Source organism: Orussus abietinus, unplaced genomic scaffold, assembly GCF_000612105.2.
Source record: "Orussus abietinus isolate OABI.00-Male unplaced genomic scaffold, Oabi_2.0 scaffold59, whole genome shotgun sequence".
NCBI lineage: Eukaryota > Metazoa > Arthropoda > Insecta > Hymenoptera > Orussidae > Orussus > Orussus abietinus.
In genome coordinates, this window is record NW_019395985.1 from 378,145 (window position 1) to 395,852 (window position 17,708).

General features: G+C 42.0%; 2 protein-coding genes and 1 long non-coding RNA gene across 4 annotated transcripts; all 3 read left to right on the forward strand.

Moving 5' to 3' along the window:
• The first annotated feature begins 714 nt into the window (after window positions 1-714).
• LOC105694984 lies at window positions 715-9,525 on the forward strand. Its single transcript, XM_012416187.2, has 5 exons — window positions 715-758; window positions 2,903-3,044; window positions 5,904-6,135; window positions 6,382-6,771; window positions 6,938-9,525. Exons 1-5 carry the CDS (start codon window positions 719-721, stop codon window positions 8,864-8,866), a joined length of 2,733 nt encoding a protein of 910 aa, XP_012271610.1. The 5' UTR covers window positions 715-718; the 3' UTR covers window positions 8,867-9,525.
• Window positions 9,526-10,442: 917 nt separating this feature from the next.
• LOC105694985 lies at window positions 10,443-12,146 on the forward strand. The gene is made up of 3 exons (XR_001103568.2): window positions 10,443-10,599; window positions 11,532-11,602; window positions 11,732-12,146. It is a non-coding gene; the product is annotated as an uncharacterized LOC105694985 (long non-coding RNA).
• A 2,436-nt stretch (window positions 12,147-14,582) lies between these two features.
• On the forward strand, window positions 14,583-17,315 carry LOC105695181 (selenium-binding protein 1-A). 2 transcript variants are annotated; one of them, XM_012416531.1, is made up of 8 exons: window positions 14,583-14,860; window positions 15,127-15,287; window positions 15,388-15,567; window positions 15,690-15,993; window positions 16,115-16,375; window positions 16,505-16,838; window positions 16,927-17,049; window positions 17,149-17,315. In XM_012416531.1, exons 1-8 carry the CDS (start codon window positions 14,845-14,847, stop codon window positions 17,195-17,197), a joined length of 1,428 nt encoding a protein of 475 aa, XP_012271954.1. In that variant the 5' UTR covers window positions 14,583-14,844; the 3' UTR covers window positions 17,198-17,315. The 2 variants fall into 2 exon arrangements, with proteins under 2 accessions (XP_012271954.1, XP_012271955.1); XM_012416532.1 differs by lacking the exon at window positions 14,583-14,860 and having other exon boundaries at window positions 15,168-15,287; window positions 15,365-15,567.
• The last annotated feature ends 393 nt before the right edge of the window (window positions 17,316-17,708 follow it).

Consider the following 17,708-nt stretch of genomic DNA (forward strand, 5'->3'; position numbering starts at 1 on the left):
GGCTGTTGCTTTGTGTCCAGGGTCGATTCCGCGTTTCTGCGTTTCCTAGTTTCCGAGGCGCGTTTTGAGCCCAGATTTCTCAATTCGCCCTCGGGGTGGTTCCAGTCCAAGTCATAATTATGCCGATCGGGGTGCTTTTCGTTTTGAGGCCTCCACCTGGTGGAGTTGCGTCTCGTATCACGGCTTTCGGAAGTTAGGAAGTAGACTCGATGCTTACTCTATTCTGGGACAGACAGCTAATACATTCCCGGATAGAAATTCATGATCATCGTTACGTTAAATTTTTTTATGTAATATACATCGAAAACCCTGAAAAACTGAAAATTACTCAACCCTAGTGCGTATTCAGGAAAAACGTGCCTGGGACACGAGGTTTCTCCCGGCGCGTTTCATTGGCTCATGGGGGGCCCTACGGAAAGGGGCCCTTCAGCTCCGAGGGGTGGGGGGGCATATATATAGTTGGGGTAGGTCGGTGGAGAAGCGCAGTTACCTGCGCGTCTCTGTCGCGCTCGCTTCGAGTAAATCTCTCGTGTCAACGTTGACACTTCCTAATTTATTCCCCGCTACTGATTAACCCGCTTCCCTTCATTTATAATTAATTAAATCGCTAATAAAAACGTTGTAATGGGTGACGATCGACGGTTCTTGTGATCGATCGATCACTTCGAGGTGTATTTTCACTTCGGAATATTTCTACGGAACGATTTAGAAGATTCTCATGGCTTTCCTTCGAGTGTCGACTTTTCTGATTGTTGTCGGTGAGTAACGTTATTTAGGATTAATCGTTTTTAATTAAGGAAACTTTTATTTCAATTGGGGAAACGTCGTCGATATTCTGTATCGGCTGATTAACGAGATTTTTAAGGTATTAGAAATGCGGTACACCTATGATTTTTTCTATACGTGAATAAAATAGTGAAATTCATATTTTATTGTACATGCGTAAAACTACTGGAAGTAGGGTATTTGGGGTAAAAATTAAACGTTTATCCATCCACGGATTTTTCTCTGCGTTAAATATACGTAAACGGTTAATCGTCAGACACGAGATCGCTGCCAATGGACAATCGATTGGAGTTTCTTGAAAATTACGTGACACTTTTTTACAGCCTTCTTGTCAAGGCGCGAAAGAATCCGAAGACAGTTTCATCGTTGACTTGTCGGTCACGCGTTACTCGCGTGTCTTGCGAATCAATTGTCATTGTGTCGCTCGAAATGCATCAGAGGATACTCTCTTATTGCATGCTCGACTCTGACTTGTTACGCGATTCTCCATGTACTATTGCACTCGTTTGTATCCCTAACAATCGTGATGAAATTACCTGGAAAAAGGTGAGGGAACACCAATTTTCATAATTTATTCCCGAGATTTCTTCATTTTTGTTAAGACAGGATTCTTACAAAATTTCTGATGAAGTAGCTTGTACTTTTCACAATTGTAATGAAATTACGTGAAAAAAAATGAGGAAATAATTTACTTCAAGTTCTATTGTGGCGTTGGTGAAATAATTAAGAATTGATGTTTTGGAGGGTGGTGGACGTCGAAGATGCATAACTGCACGCATCGTCGCGTGATCGTCCAGTCTGGGGGCCTTCGATTCGGCTGGAATACCAATCGAAACAATAGCAATAAAAAGAGAGAGACCCAAGGAGAGAAGAGGCGATTGCAATCGAATGACAAGTAGCCGTGGGAATGAAAGAAACGAGAAGAAAAGGGAAGAAAGGGTGGGACATAGGTTTTTCTCTGCATTTTTCGAGGACAGAGGGAACGAAAAAAGGGAATGGCATGTCGACGTTTATTTCTCTCGGTACTTTCTGCATATATTATTCTCATTGCGCCGATTATACTTCATTAACAGAATTGACAATAATGAAGTAAATATCGATTGTATTTCCCAGCACCCGAAACAATGTTCAAAATGATCAGTTACCGAGGGAATTAAGCGATTTACTTTCGGGATTTACTGGTGTAAAAAATTATTCCAGTTTTCCTAAAGCACGAGAAAATAGATTCCAAGTCGGTTAGGATTCTGGAGGGAAAGAAACGTTCCCTCGTTCGGCTTTTTATCTTCGAACGTGACTTCTGGGTAGAGAGGGGGACACATTGAGTCGTTTCTTTTCCCATTGCTAGGATCGGGAAAAGGGGCAGAAGTTTACGAAGCTGCTTTCCCATGCCCGGAAAATCTTGGTGGAGAAGACCCCTAACCTCAACCCGAAATCCGGTCTTATCGATTACCCCGCAATTTGGAGAAACGAGGGATTAGTGAAATACACGAATGAGAGGTAGAAGAAGTAAAAAAACGTACCTGCTATTGTAGCCCAATAAGGCCCAACGAAGCCTACTGGTGTCACTATAAATAGTCAAGCTTCGGGGCCTGTCTGGATCCTGCGAGTCAACTTTGCATCCCACCCGCGTAGTCCATCGCGATTATCCCGGCTGCCAGTAGATGTCTCCCCCGATAGGGCCCTTTCCCGATCCCGGTTGGGCCCGACGGCCAACGTAGATCTGGAAAAGAGGCCGACCCTTTACCCCGTTGGGGCTAAAGACGTCCGATTGTCCTTGGGCCCTTTGGGCCCGGACCAGGCGAAAGCTAGCTGCGGGGCCCAATGAGCCTCGTGGGCCCAGTCGGGCTCCAGACCGCGGCTAGGTAGCCGGGGGTGTCCCGAAAACCCGAGATAATCCGGCCCCGGCGGATATTCATCCGTTCGAATCTGTCGGGCCCTAAATCAGAGGCAGGGCCCAGCGGGCGGGCCCGGGGCCCTAACTGCCGCCGGGGGTCCTGCCCGGCCACGGACCCCATGAGGCGCGCGACACTGGGATTCCGGATAGCTGATACACGAGGGGATTTATCGTCTCCTCTCGCGTGGCGCAAAACTCTCAAGGTGCCCCTTTGTTTTCCAGGCCGGGCACTCGCCGTCTCCTGGGGGTCCGATGGGGCCCACGAGCGCTGCGAGGATGCCGTTCGGGAGACCATCGCCGAGGACAGGGCCACCGCTGCCGACGAGACCGCCTCCAGGCTCCACTCCACTTGGCTCTCGCAAGAGTATGTGTTCCAGCCCTCTACACCTTGGGGCTTTAAGACCGAATTTTCAACCTGGGGTGGGAAAATCGGATTTTTATTTATTAACGCGTTAAGCGCGGAGACGATTTTGCAGAGCTTTCCATTCAGACGGCACAATTTTTTGCGTTGGTTAATTGGAATACGTCATTTTTCTAGATGGGGCCTCGGGCCCAATTTTTGACACAGATGCACCTCGGTACGCGAACGATTTATTTCGAGCCCTTTCCCAACATGAGGCCCATCTTAAAGCACCCCCGATGCCGTGATATACCTCGCGTGTAGAATGGGGCCTGATTTTTTTTTGGGTCCGGGCCCTATTAGTTGCGAGTGCCTGTCATATGTTCCAGCAGGCCCCCGTGGGAAGGAGGCTCGCGTGGATTTGTTTTGGGCATTAGGCTCGGCTTCGAGTTAATTTCTGGAATCGGGGTATTCTTTTTTTTTTCATCCGGTGGATTTTCGGGGCCTCAGGCCCAAATTAAAATTAATCCTCGGTGCCCTGCCTTCCATCTGGCTCTTCAGTAACGCACTCTTTCGAATCATTTTCCATATCTCTACATATTTATCAGAGATCATTTTTCACTAGATTTAATTTAAATCGTTATCTAGTTGATTTTTCTTTTTGATTCATCAATCTTCCATTTTATGCAGATATTAAATTTGGGATTCGATTAAAGATAATGAAATGAAAAATGAGCGATTGAATTGTTTTGTTTGAATGATATCTGTCAGAGATATTTGATAGGTTTTTGATAGACGTCGTGCTCTATTGTACCGTGGACGTTGTCAGTTAGTCTAGGGATATCTAGGGATATTCGATCATGGTTGTAACGGTTCGGCAGGATTTTCGGCATTGTTTCCGAGCGATTGTTCCTCGGCCGGGGGTCCCTTTGTTGCGTCAATCCAGTTCCGATCGTGTCGCTCGATCAAAGACTGTCATAAATCTCATTCGATCCCTGTAGATAGAGTCCCATTTCTGAAAGAGGGTCTTTTCACCTCCAACTGAAGACCCCGAAGAGAGTTGCCCAACGCGTGCTTGAAATAAATTTAAACAGTTATTATTTCATTCAAATAAACGAATAAATTTTCATAATTCAGAACAAATTTTGCGTCCAATTTATTCGAGTCAAGTAATTATTCTTTGAATTAAAAAAATATTTCTTTATCTCCGAAACTAGCTGAGATTAAATACCACTGCTTAAAAGTTGACCAAAATTGAAATTTTTGGTTTCTTTACATAATTATTTTAGGCCTTATTTCCAATTTATTATCTTGGTTGATTTTCTGGATTTGTCCTTTTTGATGTGGTCTCGGTACTTTGGGACAAAGTGGACATTCAGAGTGGACATTGTCGGTTGGTCGAGAATGTCGATTATTGGAATAACGGTTCGCCGGGGTTTCGGACATTGTTTGCGGTCCATTGTCACGAAAATCGGGGCCTCTTTGTTGCGCAAATCGCGTCATGAAATTGATCGAAGACTCTCGCAAATCCTCTTTATGGTCCATGGATGGTCCTAGAGCGTAGAAGAGGGTCCTTTGATCGACCCTATTGAATTATTTCGGATTTGGTCGCCATTGTGTCCTCGAAAATCTACGTACGTTTCAATACGGATAATATAGCAGAGATCTGCAACCGGTAACGTCAGCCGAACTAGGAATTCAATTACCACTCCTGGTTATCGGAAAAGAGAATCTAGGGTCCCTTTATGGCGCAAATCCAGTTCCGATCGTGTCATAAAGCACATCGAACTCTCGTAAATCCCCTCCTACCTTTATTGGATGGTCCTAGAACTAGAAGAGGGTCTTTTGACAGTTCCCATTTTACCGTCCACTATTCGTGTCCCTGACATTTCGGTTCACGTGGCCATTTCCATTCGCAATTCTACTGTCCGATCGCATTGTACTATCGACTAAGGTGTTTTAAGTGCATCTTTACGGTTATTGGTTCATTTTAGAGCTGGAAACAGGTCCTTCGAAGGATCCTTTTAACCTTTTCGGAATTTCTGTCCTCGAAATTTTGGCACGCGTGACGCTTTTCGGAACATCCTGCCAAGATGGCGGCGCTTGGGAGAAACCGAGGACAATTCGGTTATTTACGAGAGGGGACATTTCTCTGGGTAGACGGTCGCTTGGATCGGTTTTTGCTCCGGCCTTTTTTCTACGAAATTTTCAGATCCTTCGGTCAGGCTGAAGAATTTCGAGGGACTGCGTCCACTTGAAACTTTCCGACCTCTTTGAAGTATGGCGCAGCTTCGGATTTCTAGGTGGAATAAGGAGGATAATGATATCTTACGCTTATGTCGTTTCAAAATCTAAAGGGCCGACAGATAAAAGTAATCTTCCATCGCGAACTAACAAAACCTTTTTATCTTCTTGCTCAAGAGGTCCCATCTTTGGGTTCATCTTCTAATTGGCACCGAGGTCCCTTCAAGAAGCATTTTCTCCCGGAATTCGGTCCTCACTTCATTTACACTTATCGGGGAAGTGTCCCCGGGTCGGTTGTTTGCTTTCTTCCCAACCTGATCCCTGTTTCGGAAAAGCTTTCCCAGATTTTCTCTGCTGAAAGACGAGGAAGTCCCTCGACGCGGTCACTAATCTTCATCCTGAAGAAATGTCTGCTCTTTCTCATTTTCCTAAGAATTCGTCTTCCCTGAAACCATCGAAAGTGCATTCTCTTTCGAAATTGGAGAACTTTGTCGGTCTGTACAAAGATAGTCTCTCGGTCGCCTAAAATATTCATTAATTACCCAGTTTGGAGAAAAGCTTCATAAACGCTTGGCCCCGATTTCGGTCACCGAAAGCCCCAACAAATTTAAGTGTGTAACAATTGTTTATCATTTGCAGGTGCGAGGTTCGAGCTGGGCCGGAATACGTGATCCGGAAGTACACGTTTTATCAAAATGGGACTTTTTTGCTTCATCGCCATCACTATGCCGAAGAGTCGTGCAGCGTCGCGACGCATACTCTAACTGCCCGAGGTGCACTTCGATTGTTGCAACCATCGTTAACAATAAGTGGCGCAACAGAAGCCAGATACCAGCTACATACAGTTCATATAATTCCACTCAACCGACAGGTGAACATTTTTCATTAATTTTCAGAATCGCTCGAGTATTAAACGTTCATATTACAAATGAAAATTAGCGACGCGTACTTGCATGGAGTACCACAATATTCAAAGCAGGGTAAAACGAATTTCGGGTTCCCTGGAAGTTTGTACTTATTTTTTCTCCAATCTCTCAGTGTTTTCCCGGTAGATCGCCGGTGTTTTTTCAGATATTCGCTTTTCCCCGGTTTTCCAAAAAGCGGTTTGTTTGCGCAGGTGGCCTACAAATTCGGGCACCGCGTGAACGCGTCGTGCAGCCCGCAGCCAAGATGGCGGCCGTACGTCGCCCAGCTGATTTACGATCTTCCACTTCGGCGCTTCTCGGGCCCGTTTTGGGAGGGCCCGAGGTACAATTCTCTCCAGGGCCATCCCTATTCTCGGAATCACCGTGGCTTGGACTGTCTGGAGCCTCTGGGGGTCGATTTCGAGGAGCTTAGGCTCCTGAGGGTCCAAAGAAAGCCACCCATTTCGAAGGCCTTCGGCCTCGGCGTCATCGGCAGGCCCAGAGTCGAACTTCTTCTGGGCAGTCTTCCTCCCAATGTCCATTCTAGAAGGACCCACAGGCCCAGCTCTCTTCAGCCCACCTCGCTTCTTCGAATTGACAATGTAATTTTGCGACATTGATATTTTCCTTCCCACTTTTAAGTGCATAAAGAGGAAACGTGCATAAAGTAGCACGTTTCCTGTTTTAAATCTATTGCATACAACGCTTGGTCCGTGAAGTTGTTTATTTTGACTTTTGAGAATTAAAAATATTGTTTGTTTAATGCAGATCAATGGATGTCCGGTGTGCAGTACGATTGCAAGAGGAACAGAGACAAGTCCACCGCTTCTTCATGAAGCAGCTGCACTTCCTGCACTTCTTGGAGGTTCCTGGTTGAGCTCCAGCTGCGAAAGTTTCGAAGGTGGCTTTTGGATGAGAAGACAACTTCAAATTTATTCTGGGGATAAGCTGTGGACAGGTCGATGGGATTATTACGAGGATCCGAAGTGCACTTCCTTTCTATATGCAATTTCCGCAGCTGGAAGTTACGTCCAAAGAGCTGGAAGACAAAGACGTCATCCACTTCAGTACAACTTCGATGAACCAACTGTTGTTAGGGATTTCGACCCAGGGATCATGTCTTTGTTGTTGCCAACTGATGGCGAATTCTTCAAGGAATCCTTCAGGGAAAGGAGAAGTATTGATCGAGAGAAATGGAGGAGCAAAGAACTTCACGATTATCAGAACTTTAAGAAGATTTTGGGCATTCGAGATGTTGACGATGGAGATCGAAGTTTGGAAGGGATTATTGGTGGCATGAAGTTGGAAGCGAGGAAAAATATGAAATTAGGACTGAAAGATGAACTTGAAGACAAAGTTGATTTTCGAATCAGTGAAAATGAAAAATTTGAGGAAATGGACACCGAAGAATTTCCAAGAATGAAGAAAGAGCTTGCCGAATGGATGACTCCTGAGCTTGCCAAGAAGATATTCGACATGTATGGTCCGAAGAAAGTCAGGACGGAAGAAATGTTGCCAACCCTTGAAGAGATCCGAGAAGCGATAGGAAAATCCGATGAATTATCGGAGATGCGACAGAAAATCGATGACGAAGAAATGACGGAACTTCAGAATCACATCTTAAGAGACAGCAAACTGTTAGCTTCGAAAATGACATCGACTTCTTCATCAACGATTCCTTTAGAAGGAACGACCTGGGAATCCTCTCAAATAACAGAAGTTTGGAATGGAAGAGATGAAGGAAATGACTTCTCCACTTCTACAATTCTGCCCCAAGAAACCACGGAATCCTTGTTACCAATTCCCGATGAGCAAGTCGGTGATAATCTAGATAATATGAAAGACAAAAAGTTCGGTTTAATTTCCGAAGCACCAGAGTCCACGACCATCCCCGAAAAAGAAGTCAATCCATCGGAACAAAATCAATCGTCACTTCCTTTAACTACTCGTCAACCAACTCCGGTGGAGCCTTCATCAGTAATCAGTATCTCCAAAAAAGACAACACAGAGAACGAGGAGAACAAAGTCAGGTTCGTCCTCGAAGCGAGGTCTTCATCGGTGAAGATGTCGCAGACCAAACGAAGGAACATCCTCCCGGAAAAAACAGAGGGTCAAATTGATGAGAATTTAGAAGTAGGAAAAGCGAGAAGAAGTTTGGACGAGGACTCTTATCGTCACCTCCTCCAGAACGCACAACCTTCCATGGTGGAGTCTTTCGCCGCAATGTTAAGGGGGAACCAGCGATACGAGCAAACGACCAAAAGACCGTTGGTCCCGCCAATGCCAAGTGGAACCACGGAGTTGGACCTGCACGTTGCTGAGAGTCTTCTGATTCCTGGCGATCCTGCCATGGCACAGCGTTGTGGAAGTCAGGGCGAGGTCCTAACTTCGTGGCCTAGAAATTGTGTGAGACACGCGATTGAAGCTCCGTCAACTCTGGGACTGAGAGCCAGAATTGGGGTCAACTGGGTTGGGCATTACATCTTGATGTTGGGCCCTAGGGATGACAATCTTTGGCAGGCGCCTTTGAGACAGTGTGGACCAACTTTGTCGTATAATCCTAGACTTAGAGCGCATCTTAGGAGGATGGTGGGACTTAAGTTTGGTCTGGTCTCCACTTCGGGAGCTGGTGAGTCCTTCAGTTGGTTGATCGTCTTGCAAGTTGTGGTGTGCTGGTTGTGTTGGCTGGCCCGATGACGACCAACTGCGAAATATGGGATAAACGAGTGATGGGAGTTTTCTTTGTCAACTCAGGAAGTAACATATCTAGGTTTTTCAATAAAACTATTAGGAAAACAATCGTGTTAGGAAACTGCGATCCTGACGTCATGAAGTATGAATTGTGCTGCACATGCCATCCAGGCTCCTTCGATTCTAGGATCGATGGCTAGGATTGATATCTGGGTTAGGCATTACATCGATTATTATTGTAAATATGTAAGTAATGTTAATACAGTTTAGGCAAGTATGTACGTAATAGAAATAGGATTAGGATTATTATTAAATTTTTACACGCGTAAAAGATCGACATGTAATCAAATTTATTTCTGAAGGACGAACACCGACCAGTGATTATTTAAAAATTAACGTGGCTGCGATTTGCAGCACAAATTAGTTAAGCTTGTATATAAATAAATATGTAAAGGAAAATAAGATTTAGTGACTTTCTTCGAGTCACCGTTTAGATTATTGTTAGGTCTAAGGTTGCCACGGCTATGGGACGAGAACCCCAGTGAATTTGATTTTTAATTACCATTGTTAGTTACAGGAATTATTCTGTAAATGTAGCATCTGTTTATATGTAAAATATGTGGATATGTATTATTACAGTAGATATAATGGAAAAAAAGCGGAATGTAAATAAACGGGAAACCAGAATAACCGCTGAAGAAAGAAATGTTATTCCATCACGTTGAATTTCAATTTAATCGTATAATTAAATTTCTACTTACAATTTTAACTCTTGTAGAGCTTTATCATCGCAATTTAACCGATGATGATAATACTCCTTGTTATGAATAAATATAGATTTGCAGAGAGATTCGCTCGTCGAACGGTCCCGGCAGGAGACGGTCGGATTTGTTCTGGTGGCGTGTAACTGCGTAAAAATAGAAGGAAATATAGTCCCGAGAATACTTTCTTCGTATCTTTGCTCCATGCGCTTGCGACTCTTATAAATATACGGTCTGCACTTCTGGGACATTCTTCGCGCCGCCAATTTTCTCCAGTCCGGATCGAGCAGCTGGAGTTCGATCTGCTCATTGCCGGAAGAAAGAAAATAGTTTTTCGATAACGACGACCGCCATTTTCCATTTTTGGTAAGTCAACGTCTAATATATAACGTATTGAGCATATCACCCTATACAAGTTAATACCTAAAACATAGCACATTCATCATCCAAATATTCGGATGCCATATTTAGAATTTGATTTTTATTCTCCGAACAGAAAACGATTCGGAATACTTCCAGAACACAAACGATTAGTGTTCCCGTTTTACTCGTTGGATTTTATTTTATAAGAGTTTTCCGGTGAATCAAATCTACACGGTCAATCAATCGAACGACACGTCCGTGCGGAAGTTCAGCTTCCGGATATCCGGATATCCGGTGAAGGAGGATATCAGTTCCTGGGGACCCACTTGGGGGACCGTCGACCGCCCACTGCCTCCAGGTATCGATTAGTCCGCGCATGCGCGGAGCCTCGACGCAGGAGCGCTTGGGCGGTTCCACGAGTCGTCGGGGAAGCTCGGTCCAGTTCGGACGGGATTCGGTCACGTTCGGGAGGGTCCGAGGGTGGTCGAGGGTGCACGTGGGATGGCAGCCTTCGACTCAGCCGGGATCAACCGGGCACCCAGCGGAGGTCGCGCGATCAACAAGTACGGGACGTGTCCAGGACCTCTTGGGCGATCGGCAGTGCTCCAATTTCTGGTAAGATTTGATGCGAGTGAAGGAGTCATTTTCATATGCATTGGCGATTTCATTTATCGATTGCGCAAACAATTTTCTACGAGTACGAAAAGCGTTTGGGACGTGTTTAGGACTAGTCAGGGACCGAGCTGTCGAACGAAGTGAAGTCCGAAGAAAATTGCAGGTCTTAGTACCACACTCCCAGAAATAACAGCTCGAAGTAGGCAAGAAACGATTAAGCATGTACCGCGGAGGTTTGAAGTCTTAACGGGGACTTTAAAAAGCCTGAAAATCACACGTTTTAGCACCAGACTTCTCGAAATAAACGAATATTCACCCCGGAGGTCCGAAGTCGTAACAGCGACCTTAAATCCGCGTAGCGCACGCCGAGGAGTCGTAAAAAGCAGAGACTCGGTGGCCAACTTCACCCAGGGAAAGTTAACTATAATACAACTCTCATAAGTACCGAGATCGGTCAGGCGTGAAGGCAGTCAAGGATCGCGGGGAACATTAGACGGTACTTGCGCTAAAAGTACTCACCTAACTTCACAGTAACGAGGAAATTAATTACGCGAGCTCTAATGAGGAGCAAATTATTTGTTCGCGTGAAGAGATTCTCCTTGAAACAGCTTAATTACATTTAATTGTAAACTTGAAGTACTCGAAAAAGAGAAAGAACTTACCAGCATTGTGAGTTACGAATTAATCAAATGGACTGTCATTAGTGGAGTGAATAGTTCATATTGACGGTTTTCATATTGACATTTTTTATCGAAGATTAACAATTTTATTCTTTTGAATATTAATGACATTATCTCGCATTCGATGTACTGATAGTTCATTAGCAACGATATATTGACAGTTCATTACCAACGAATAGTTTCATACTATACTTACAACTACATTGCTTTCATTTATTTATAAAAGGTAAAATACTTTTTTTTTTGTTAAAGATCCCCATTTGGATCCGGGGACCGCGCTAAATCATCGAACAGCTGATTTTGACAGCTCACTGGCAGTGACTGTGAGTAGCTTTAACTTATATCTTTGGTTAAATATTTCCATCCAGTATAACGTATTACATTATCAAATATTATTGCCTATGCCTTTTCTTGTTATAGAAAAAATGCAATGAAGAAATTTTCTGTTTCAGGTGATCGTGAACAAGCAAAGGCAATTATCTTGAATAATAATGAATCCTCATGAGATGAGGAGAAAACGGAAAAAGTACTCGAAATTTTCCGACTCGTTGCTAAATTAGACTTTCGTCCCCGCGAATTTCTTTGACTGGAAAATTAGTTAATAAGTGGACAATCAAATTTTGCTATGAAATCATTTCCGAGAGAAATTAGTTGACGAATCCATTCTTGCCTAGTCTCTCATGACTAATGTTCATTTCGTAAATATATTTGATATTACCTTTTCATATAAAAATTAGTTAATTAGCGGGCAACTAAATTTCGTCGCAAGATTCTTTTTGCACAGACTTAATCTTGGAACAAATTTGCGAAGAATTTAGTCGCGATGGAACATTCGACCTCTAATGACGGCCTGAATGCAGAATTAATTAGTAAGTCAACATGACCTCGGTACTGCAAAAGACTTTGTTGGCCTTGACACTCGTCTCGTGTCTAGCTTTGGTCGCCATTTTGACTAACAAAAAGTTGGCCTTCGAGGCGCGGAGAAATGCTCTCTTTCTTGAGATGATCGCCAATATTAGTAATGGATTAGACAAGCTCGATAATGGATTGGACGGAATCGCCGTGCAGACGGAAGTAACAAAGGGAAGATTGCGACAATTGGCCGCTTTGCATCGGGAAAATCTGATAGTTTGTGCGCTTCTTCGGGAAAAACGACAGAAAAAAATGGCGGCGAAGGAGAAGAAATGAAGATAATTCACGGAAGGAGAGACGATAATGAAAGTGCAGATAATCCAAGAATGATAATAAGATACCGAGTTGCTCAGTGCCACCGAGGAATGTTCTATACTACTAATTGGTGCTAATTTTCTCTCTAAGCCATCAGAAGAATTATTTTCTTCATTAAGCAAGTGAGATTCGAATTAGTATTAATGACTGATACTAATTACGAATAACAGACACTTTTATTACTAATTAAAAAGTTAACATAAGTTAAATTAAGGGGAAGATGGCGGAATAAGGTGCCAAAAATAGAAGAGCTATCGACGTGTAATTACTAATTATAATAGTTAACTATTATTAGTGTCAACAATTGTGTTCCGCATGAAAATGGCCAATGAAGAAGTGAACGGAGAAAGAAAGGGAAATTGAAGAGGACGAAGTTACAATTAATATATAAATATAGATATACATATATATTTTTTTAAATTCGTCGTTTAAAGGACAAGTTGAAGAGAGTCTGTACTCTTTGGTAATGAGACTATCATGGTTTTATAGAGTTTCGTGTACAGTTAGTACACGAAAAAGTGAATTAAATGAGACTTATAAAAATCGGGACGATAAGGACAGGAAGAAAATTGCAAAAGGAAGATGTGATATCGATGAGATTTACGGTGACAACTGTCGAGGGAATTCTAAACTTCGTTTTTTCTAAATGTTCGTTAGATTAGGGAAAGACTTATAATATAAAATAATTTTTAAATACTGGAGAAGCGAGTCGGAGTCTAAACAGAAAAATTCTAAAAAACATCACGAGAGCGAAAATGTGACATTTCAAGGGTAGAAAATTAAACGAGATGAAAAATATGTTCTTGAAATTCAATTACAAAATCAAGCGATGAGATAAAAAATGTGTCGAGTTCTTTTTTTGCACACGAAAATTGATTTGTATAAAATCTTACGACAATCACGTTATCGAACGATTTCGATGAATGTGGGACGATAAAAATAAGAAAATAAAAATGGAAAAGTATTTTCAACTATTACTAGTCATTAGTTTAGCGGTTTATAAAATTGATGTATGTATGACAATTTTTACACGTAGGCAGTTTTAAATTTTTGGGGAAAGAGGTAAACGAAGAAGCGACAGGTTGTTCATGATAAGGGTCCAATTATTCATCGTATTAATTTTAGTAATTATATCCAAAAACGGCGATTTAAATGTCCTCTCTGGGCCGTCCATAGCATCGTTTATTAGCATAATTTAATGCAAACAGGAATTAGAATTTTTCCGGGCACAACTATATTGCAAATATTTATACCATACAGGGTGTATAATTAATTCAACAAAACAATGTTTACTTCTGTTCTGGGTTTCAAATTATTAATTAATGATTGCCAATTTGAAAGACTTACTTAACGAATTGCATAAAGTATATAAATATTAATGGACTGGGTATAATTAGGTAAATTGTTCACCCTGTACTCTACAAATGTAGTCGTAAGAGTAGCGCAAAGAAGAAATGAATATCAGTGTACATATTTTAGATAAATTAGGGTATCGGGTATTATTATAAATTATAACTGTGTTCATAATAAAACTGCACCGAAGCCTTGTCGCGAGAGCCTTTTATTATACGGCATCGCGTTTCAAAAGGAGAAATTTTTATTATTGCGAATGTTTATGGCAATAAATAAATGAAGACCGATTTCCGCCTTGACATTGCGGTGTCTAGAAAGTCGCAGAAAATAGTCGACATGATTTTGCGAGAGGAAAGCCGGCCTGCAAAGATCCAAAGCCATAATTAGTGTCGTCCAGAGAAGGGAGAAAGTCGGGAGATGGAGAGCCGGTCGAGATTAATGCAAGACGAACTTTTCGCAAGAAGGAAGCTGCGAAGGAGTCGGCATTTTTCTCTTTCCTTTTCTTTCTCCCCTGTTCCTTTTCCACATAACTTATTTCAGCTATTCCAGCTGCGGATGTTTCACAGGTGCGGATCGTCGGCAATTACGTACGCCGGTTTGAGGCAGTCCACCGATGACGTGCCATTTCTTACTTGTGTGGTCTAAGTGATTATTAATCAAGGTCAAAGGCAATCAGCTGTTATCGCGTTGGCGAGAATGGCTGTCAGTGGGTACTGGAGAGACCAGTCGAGCGAAGTCGCTCGAGAAGAGTAGACGTATGGATTGAAATTATCGTTCCTGTGATCGTTTATCGTTGAAAATAAAAGAAATAAGAATTCGTTAGTTTATACAAACGGGGTCGAAATTCAGTTTCTCGGAGTCGTTGCAACAAAACAAAATTCTTCTCGTTCATTTCAAAACCCGTGAGGTGAAGAGTTATCTTTTCAGTGATTCTGCAAATGTAAAATTTCGCAATAATTTACGGCGAGAGCGATAAAGTGATAAAATGGCTGAAACGAAGGGTAAGTAGTTCCATGTTTGCATTTTTTTGCGTAAATGAGGTCTAATTAAGTGATTTTAATTCGCGTGAACATGTGTTGCAATTTCTTTAACGAGGGGAAAAATTATCTTATCTGGCTCTGCATTTTATGTAACTTAATTTCAAGATGGCCGAAACAATGAGTAACATTTAGCTGGGTGAAATTTCTCATTTCGCTCGAAATTAATCCTATGTAAATAGTAATGTATACAATTGGTTTCTAAATTGTTATTCATTTTCTAATTACAGAATGCGTTTCCTGCGGTCCTGGATACAGAAGTCCAAAAGTGGCGATGTTGGAAGGCCCAAGAGAAAAAATTATGTACGTCGTATGTATACATACGGATCCAAAAAAAGCTGATGTCCTTTCAACAGTCGATGTTGATCCTGAAAGTCCCACTTATTGCCAGGCGAGTTACTTAACTATTTATATTTAAATAAATATAGAAGTTCCTCTGGCAATTGATGTAAAGATGTATTAATATAGATATGTTGATAATATTCTTCCAGATTATCCACAAACTGAGGATGCGAGAGATCGGAGACGAGCTACATCATTGCGGATGGAACATTTGCAGCAGCTGTCATGAGTCAAAAAAGAAAAGAGACACTCTGGTCTTGCCTTGTCTTATGTCAGACAGGATATATTTAGTTGACGTATCGAACGAGAGAGAGCCAGCCATTAAAAAGGCAAATTTTACTTAACCGCAATTTTAAATTAATTCTTATTTTTATGGTAAACATGGTGAAGGTTGTAGATGATTTTAAGGTGAAGTGAAACTTCATCATTAATATTGTTGATAATTTTGAAGGTGATAGAGCCAGAGGAGATGCACAAACATGGTTTAGCGACTCCGCATACAACTCATTGCGCTCCCACGGGAGAAATAATTATTTCTACCATGGGAAATCCGAACGGCGATGCAATGGGAAATTTCTTGCGAATCGATACCGAGACTTCCAAAGTTTTGGGAAGTTGGACGACAGGTGAGAAGAGAGCGAAATTTGGGTACGATTTTTGGTATCAGCCTTATCACGACGTCCTGGTTGCTTCGGAATGGGGTGTTCCCCGAGTTTTTAAAAAAGGCTACGCCACGACAGATGGTCCTGATCCTGGTTAGTATACAATTAAATTAACAATTAATATATTAAGAAACATAAAAAAAAATTAATCTAGTTTAGTTCCATAGTTTATTCCCTGCTTTATGCTGCAATGTAGTCATTGTTGTTCTTTTAGCTGTTTATGGAAGGAGTCTGAATTTTTATTCTTGGAATGAACGAAAGCTTGTGCAAGTTCTGGATCTCGGGTACGACGGAATAGCTCCTTTAGAAATCAGATTCCTTCACGAGCCCACTTCGAGTGAAGGATTCGTCGGATGTGCAGTCAATGCAAACGTCTTTAGATTTTTCAAAAATGAAAATGGAAAATGGGTCGCCGAGAAAGTCATCGACGTCCCTCATAAGAAAGTCGAAGGGTGGATTGCACCTTACATGGGAGGTACGTAATTTAGAAATTAAACTTTTCACCTTCCCTGCAATTACTCACCAAGCACCCTATGTGACATATTACACGTATGTTGGGTAACCGTGTTTGGTAGGTTAATATTAATTTTTGTTTTGTTTTCAGGAATGATAACGGACATTTTATTAAGCCTTGACGATAAGTACTTGTACTTTTCGAACTGGCTTCACGGAGACGTCAGGCAGTACGACATTTCGGATCCGAAAAATCCGAAATTAACCGGTCAAATTTTCCTCGGAGGCTCCATTTTGTCCAACTCGAATGTCAAAGTGATCGAAGACAAGGAATTGTCAAAACAACCCGATCCGATTTATGTCAAAGGACGAAGACTTTTGGGTTCTCCACAAATGTTGCAGTTGAGTCTCGACGGTCGAAGACTTTACGTCACTACCTCGATTTTCAAACCCTGGGATAAACAATTTTATCCCGAACACTTCAAGTGAGTTACTCTCATTCTTCGCGCACTTTTAAAAAAGTGTCAAATGAAAGAAGATTTTTTGTGCACATTTAACAATGATTTGTTTAAGGCGAGGCTCAACAATGGTTAAACTTGACGTTGACATTGACAATGGAGGCATGAAGTTGGATGAAAATTTCTTGGTTGACTTCGGAGCTGATAAGGATGACATTTTATTGGCTCATGAAATGAGGTATTTATTGATTACTAATATAAATTAAGTAAAGCGAGTTACCAGTGACAACAAGTATACATAATTATGTAATTAATTAATATTCATTATTATACCCAGATATCCTGGAGGAGATTGCACTTCCGACATTTGGCTTCCGGAAAAATAAACACTAATTTTCCCGAAAAATGTTTAGCAACACGTTTTTCCTTAACTCTAATACCAAGAGGTGAACAACCTGATAATTTCTTATACAGTTGATAATAAATAATGCTTATTCAATTTTTCTTAATATTCATCATTCTATCGTTATCCTATTTTTCGTCATCAGCATCATAACACATTGTTCAACTTACTGAAAAAATTGTCAATGAAATCGGAGAAACCGTTTTTTAAGCAGAATTTATTCCGGAACGAGTGGAGCGCGGAACCGCGGTCGTCAATCTCTCTAACATAAGTCTATTAGGGGTATCTCGGATATAATAATGCGATCAATTGGCTTTGTCTCCCGGTAACAATGTCCCGGGAATGTCTAATAATAGCCCCTGACAAATGGCAACCGGTATTGATTCGAAGCCACGGAGTCGACGTGAGGATAGGCGCCGCACTCTTCTTCGAGATCCGAGGCGCTAATTCATCCTCCTTTCCCTTCGCTCGCGCAATAATGTCTGCATTGCGCG

Bases quoted from the DNA above. Each gene is read 5' to 3' on its own strand.
- LOC105694984 (XM_012416187.2), top strand. From the start codon at position 719: ATGGCTTTCCTTCGAGTGTCGACTTTTCTGATTGTTGTCG. The intron at 6,136-6,381 runs GTGAACATTTTT...TTGTTTGCGCAG, and splicing joins TAATTCCACTCAACCGACAG to GTGGCCTACAAATTCGGGCA. The intron at 6,772-6,937 runs GTAATTTTGCGA...TGTTTAATGCAG, and splicing joins CGCTTCTTCGAATTGACAAT to ATCAATGGATGTCCGGTGTG.
- LOC105695181 (XM_012416531.1), top strand. The intron at 15,288-15,387 runs GCGAGTTACTTA...ATATTCTTCCAG, and splicing joins AAAGTCCCACTTATTGCCAG to ATTATCCACAAACTGAGGAT. The intron at 16,839-16,926 runs GTGAGTTACTCT...GATTTGTTTAAG, and splicing joins TTTTATCCCGAACACTTCAA to GCGAGGCTCAACAATGGTTA.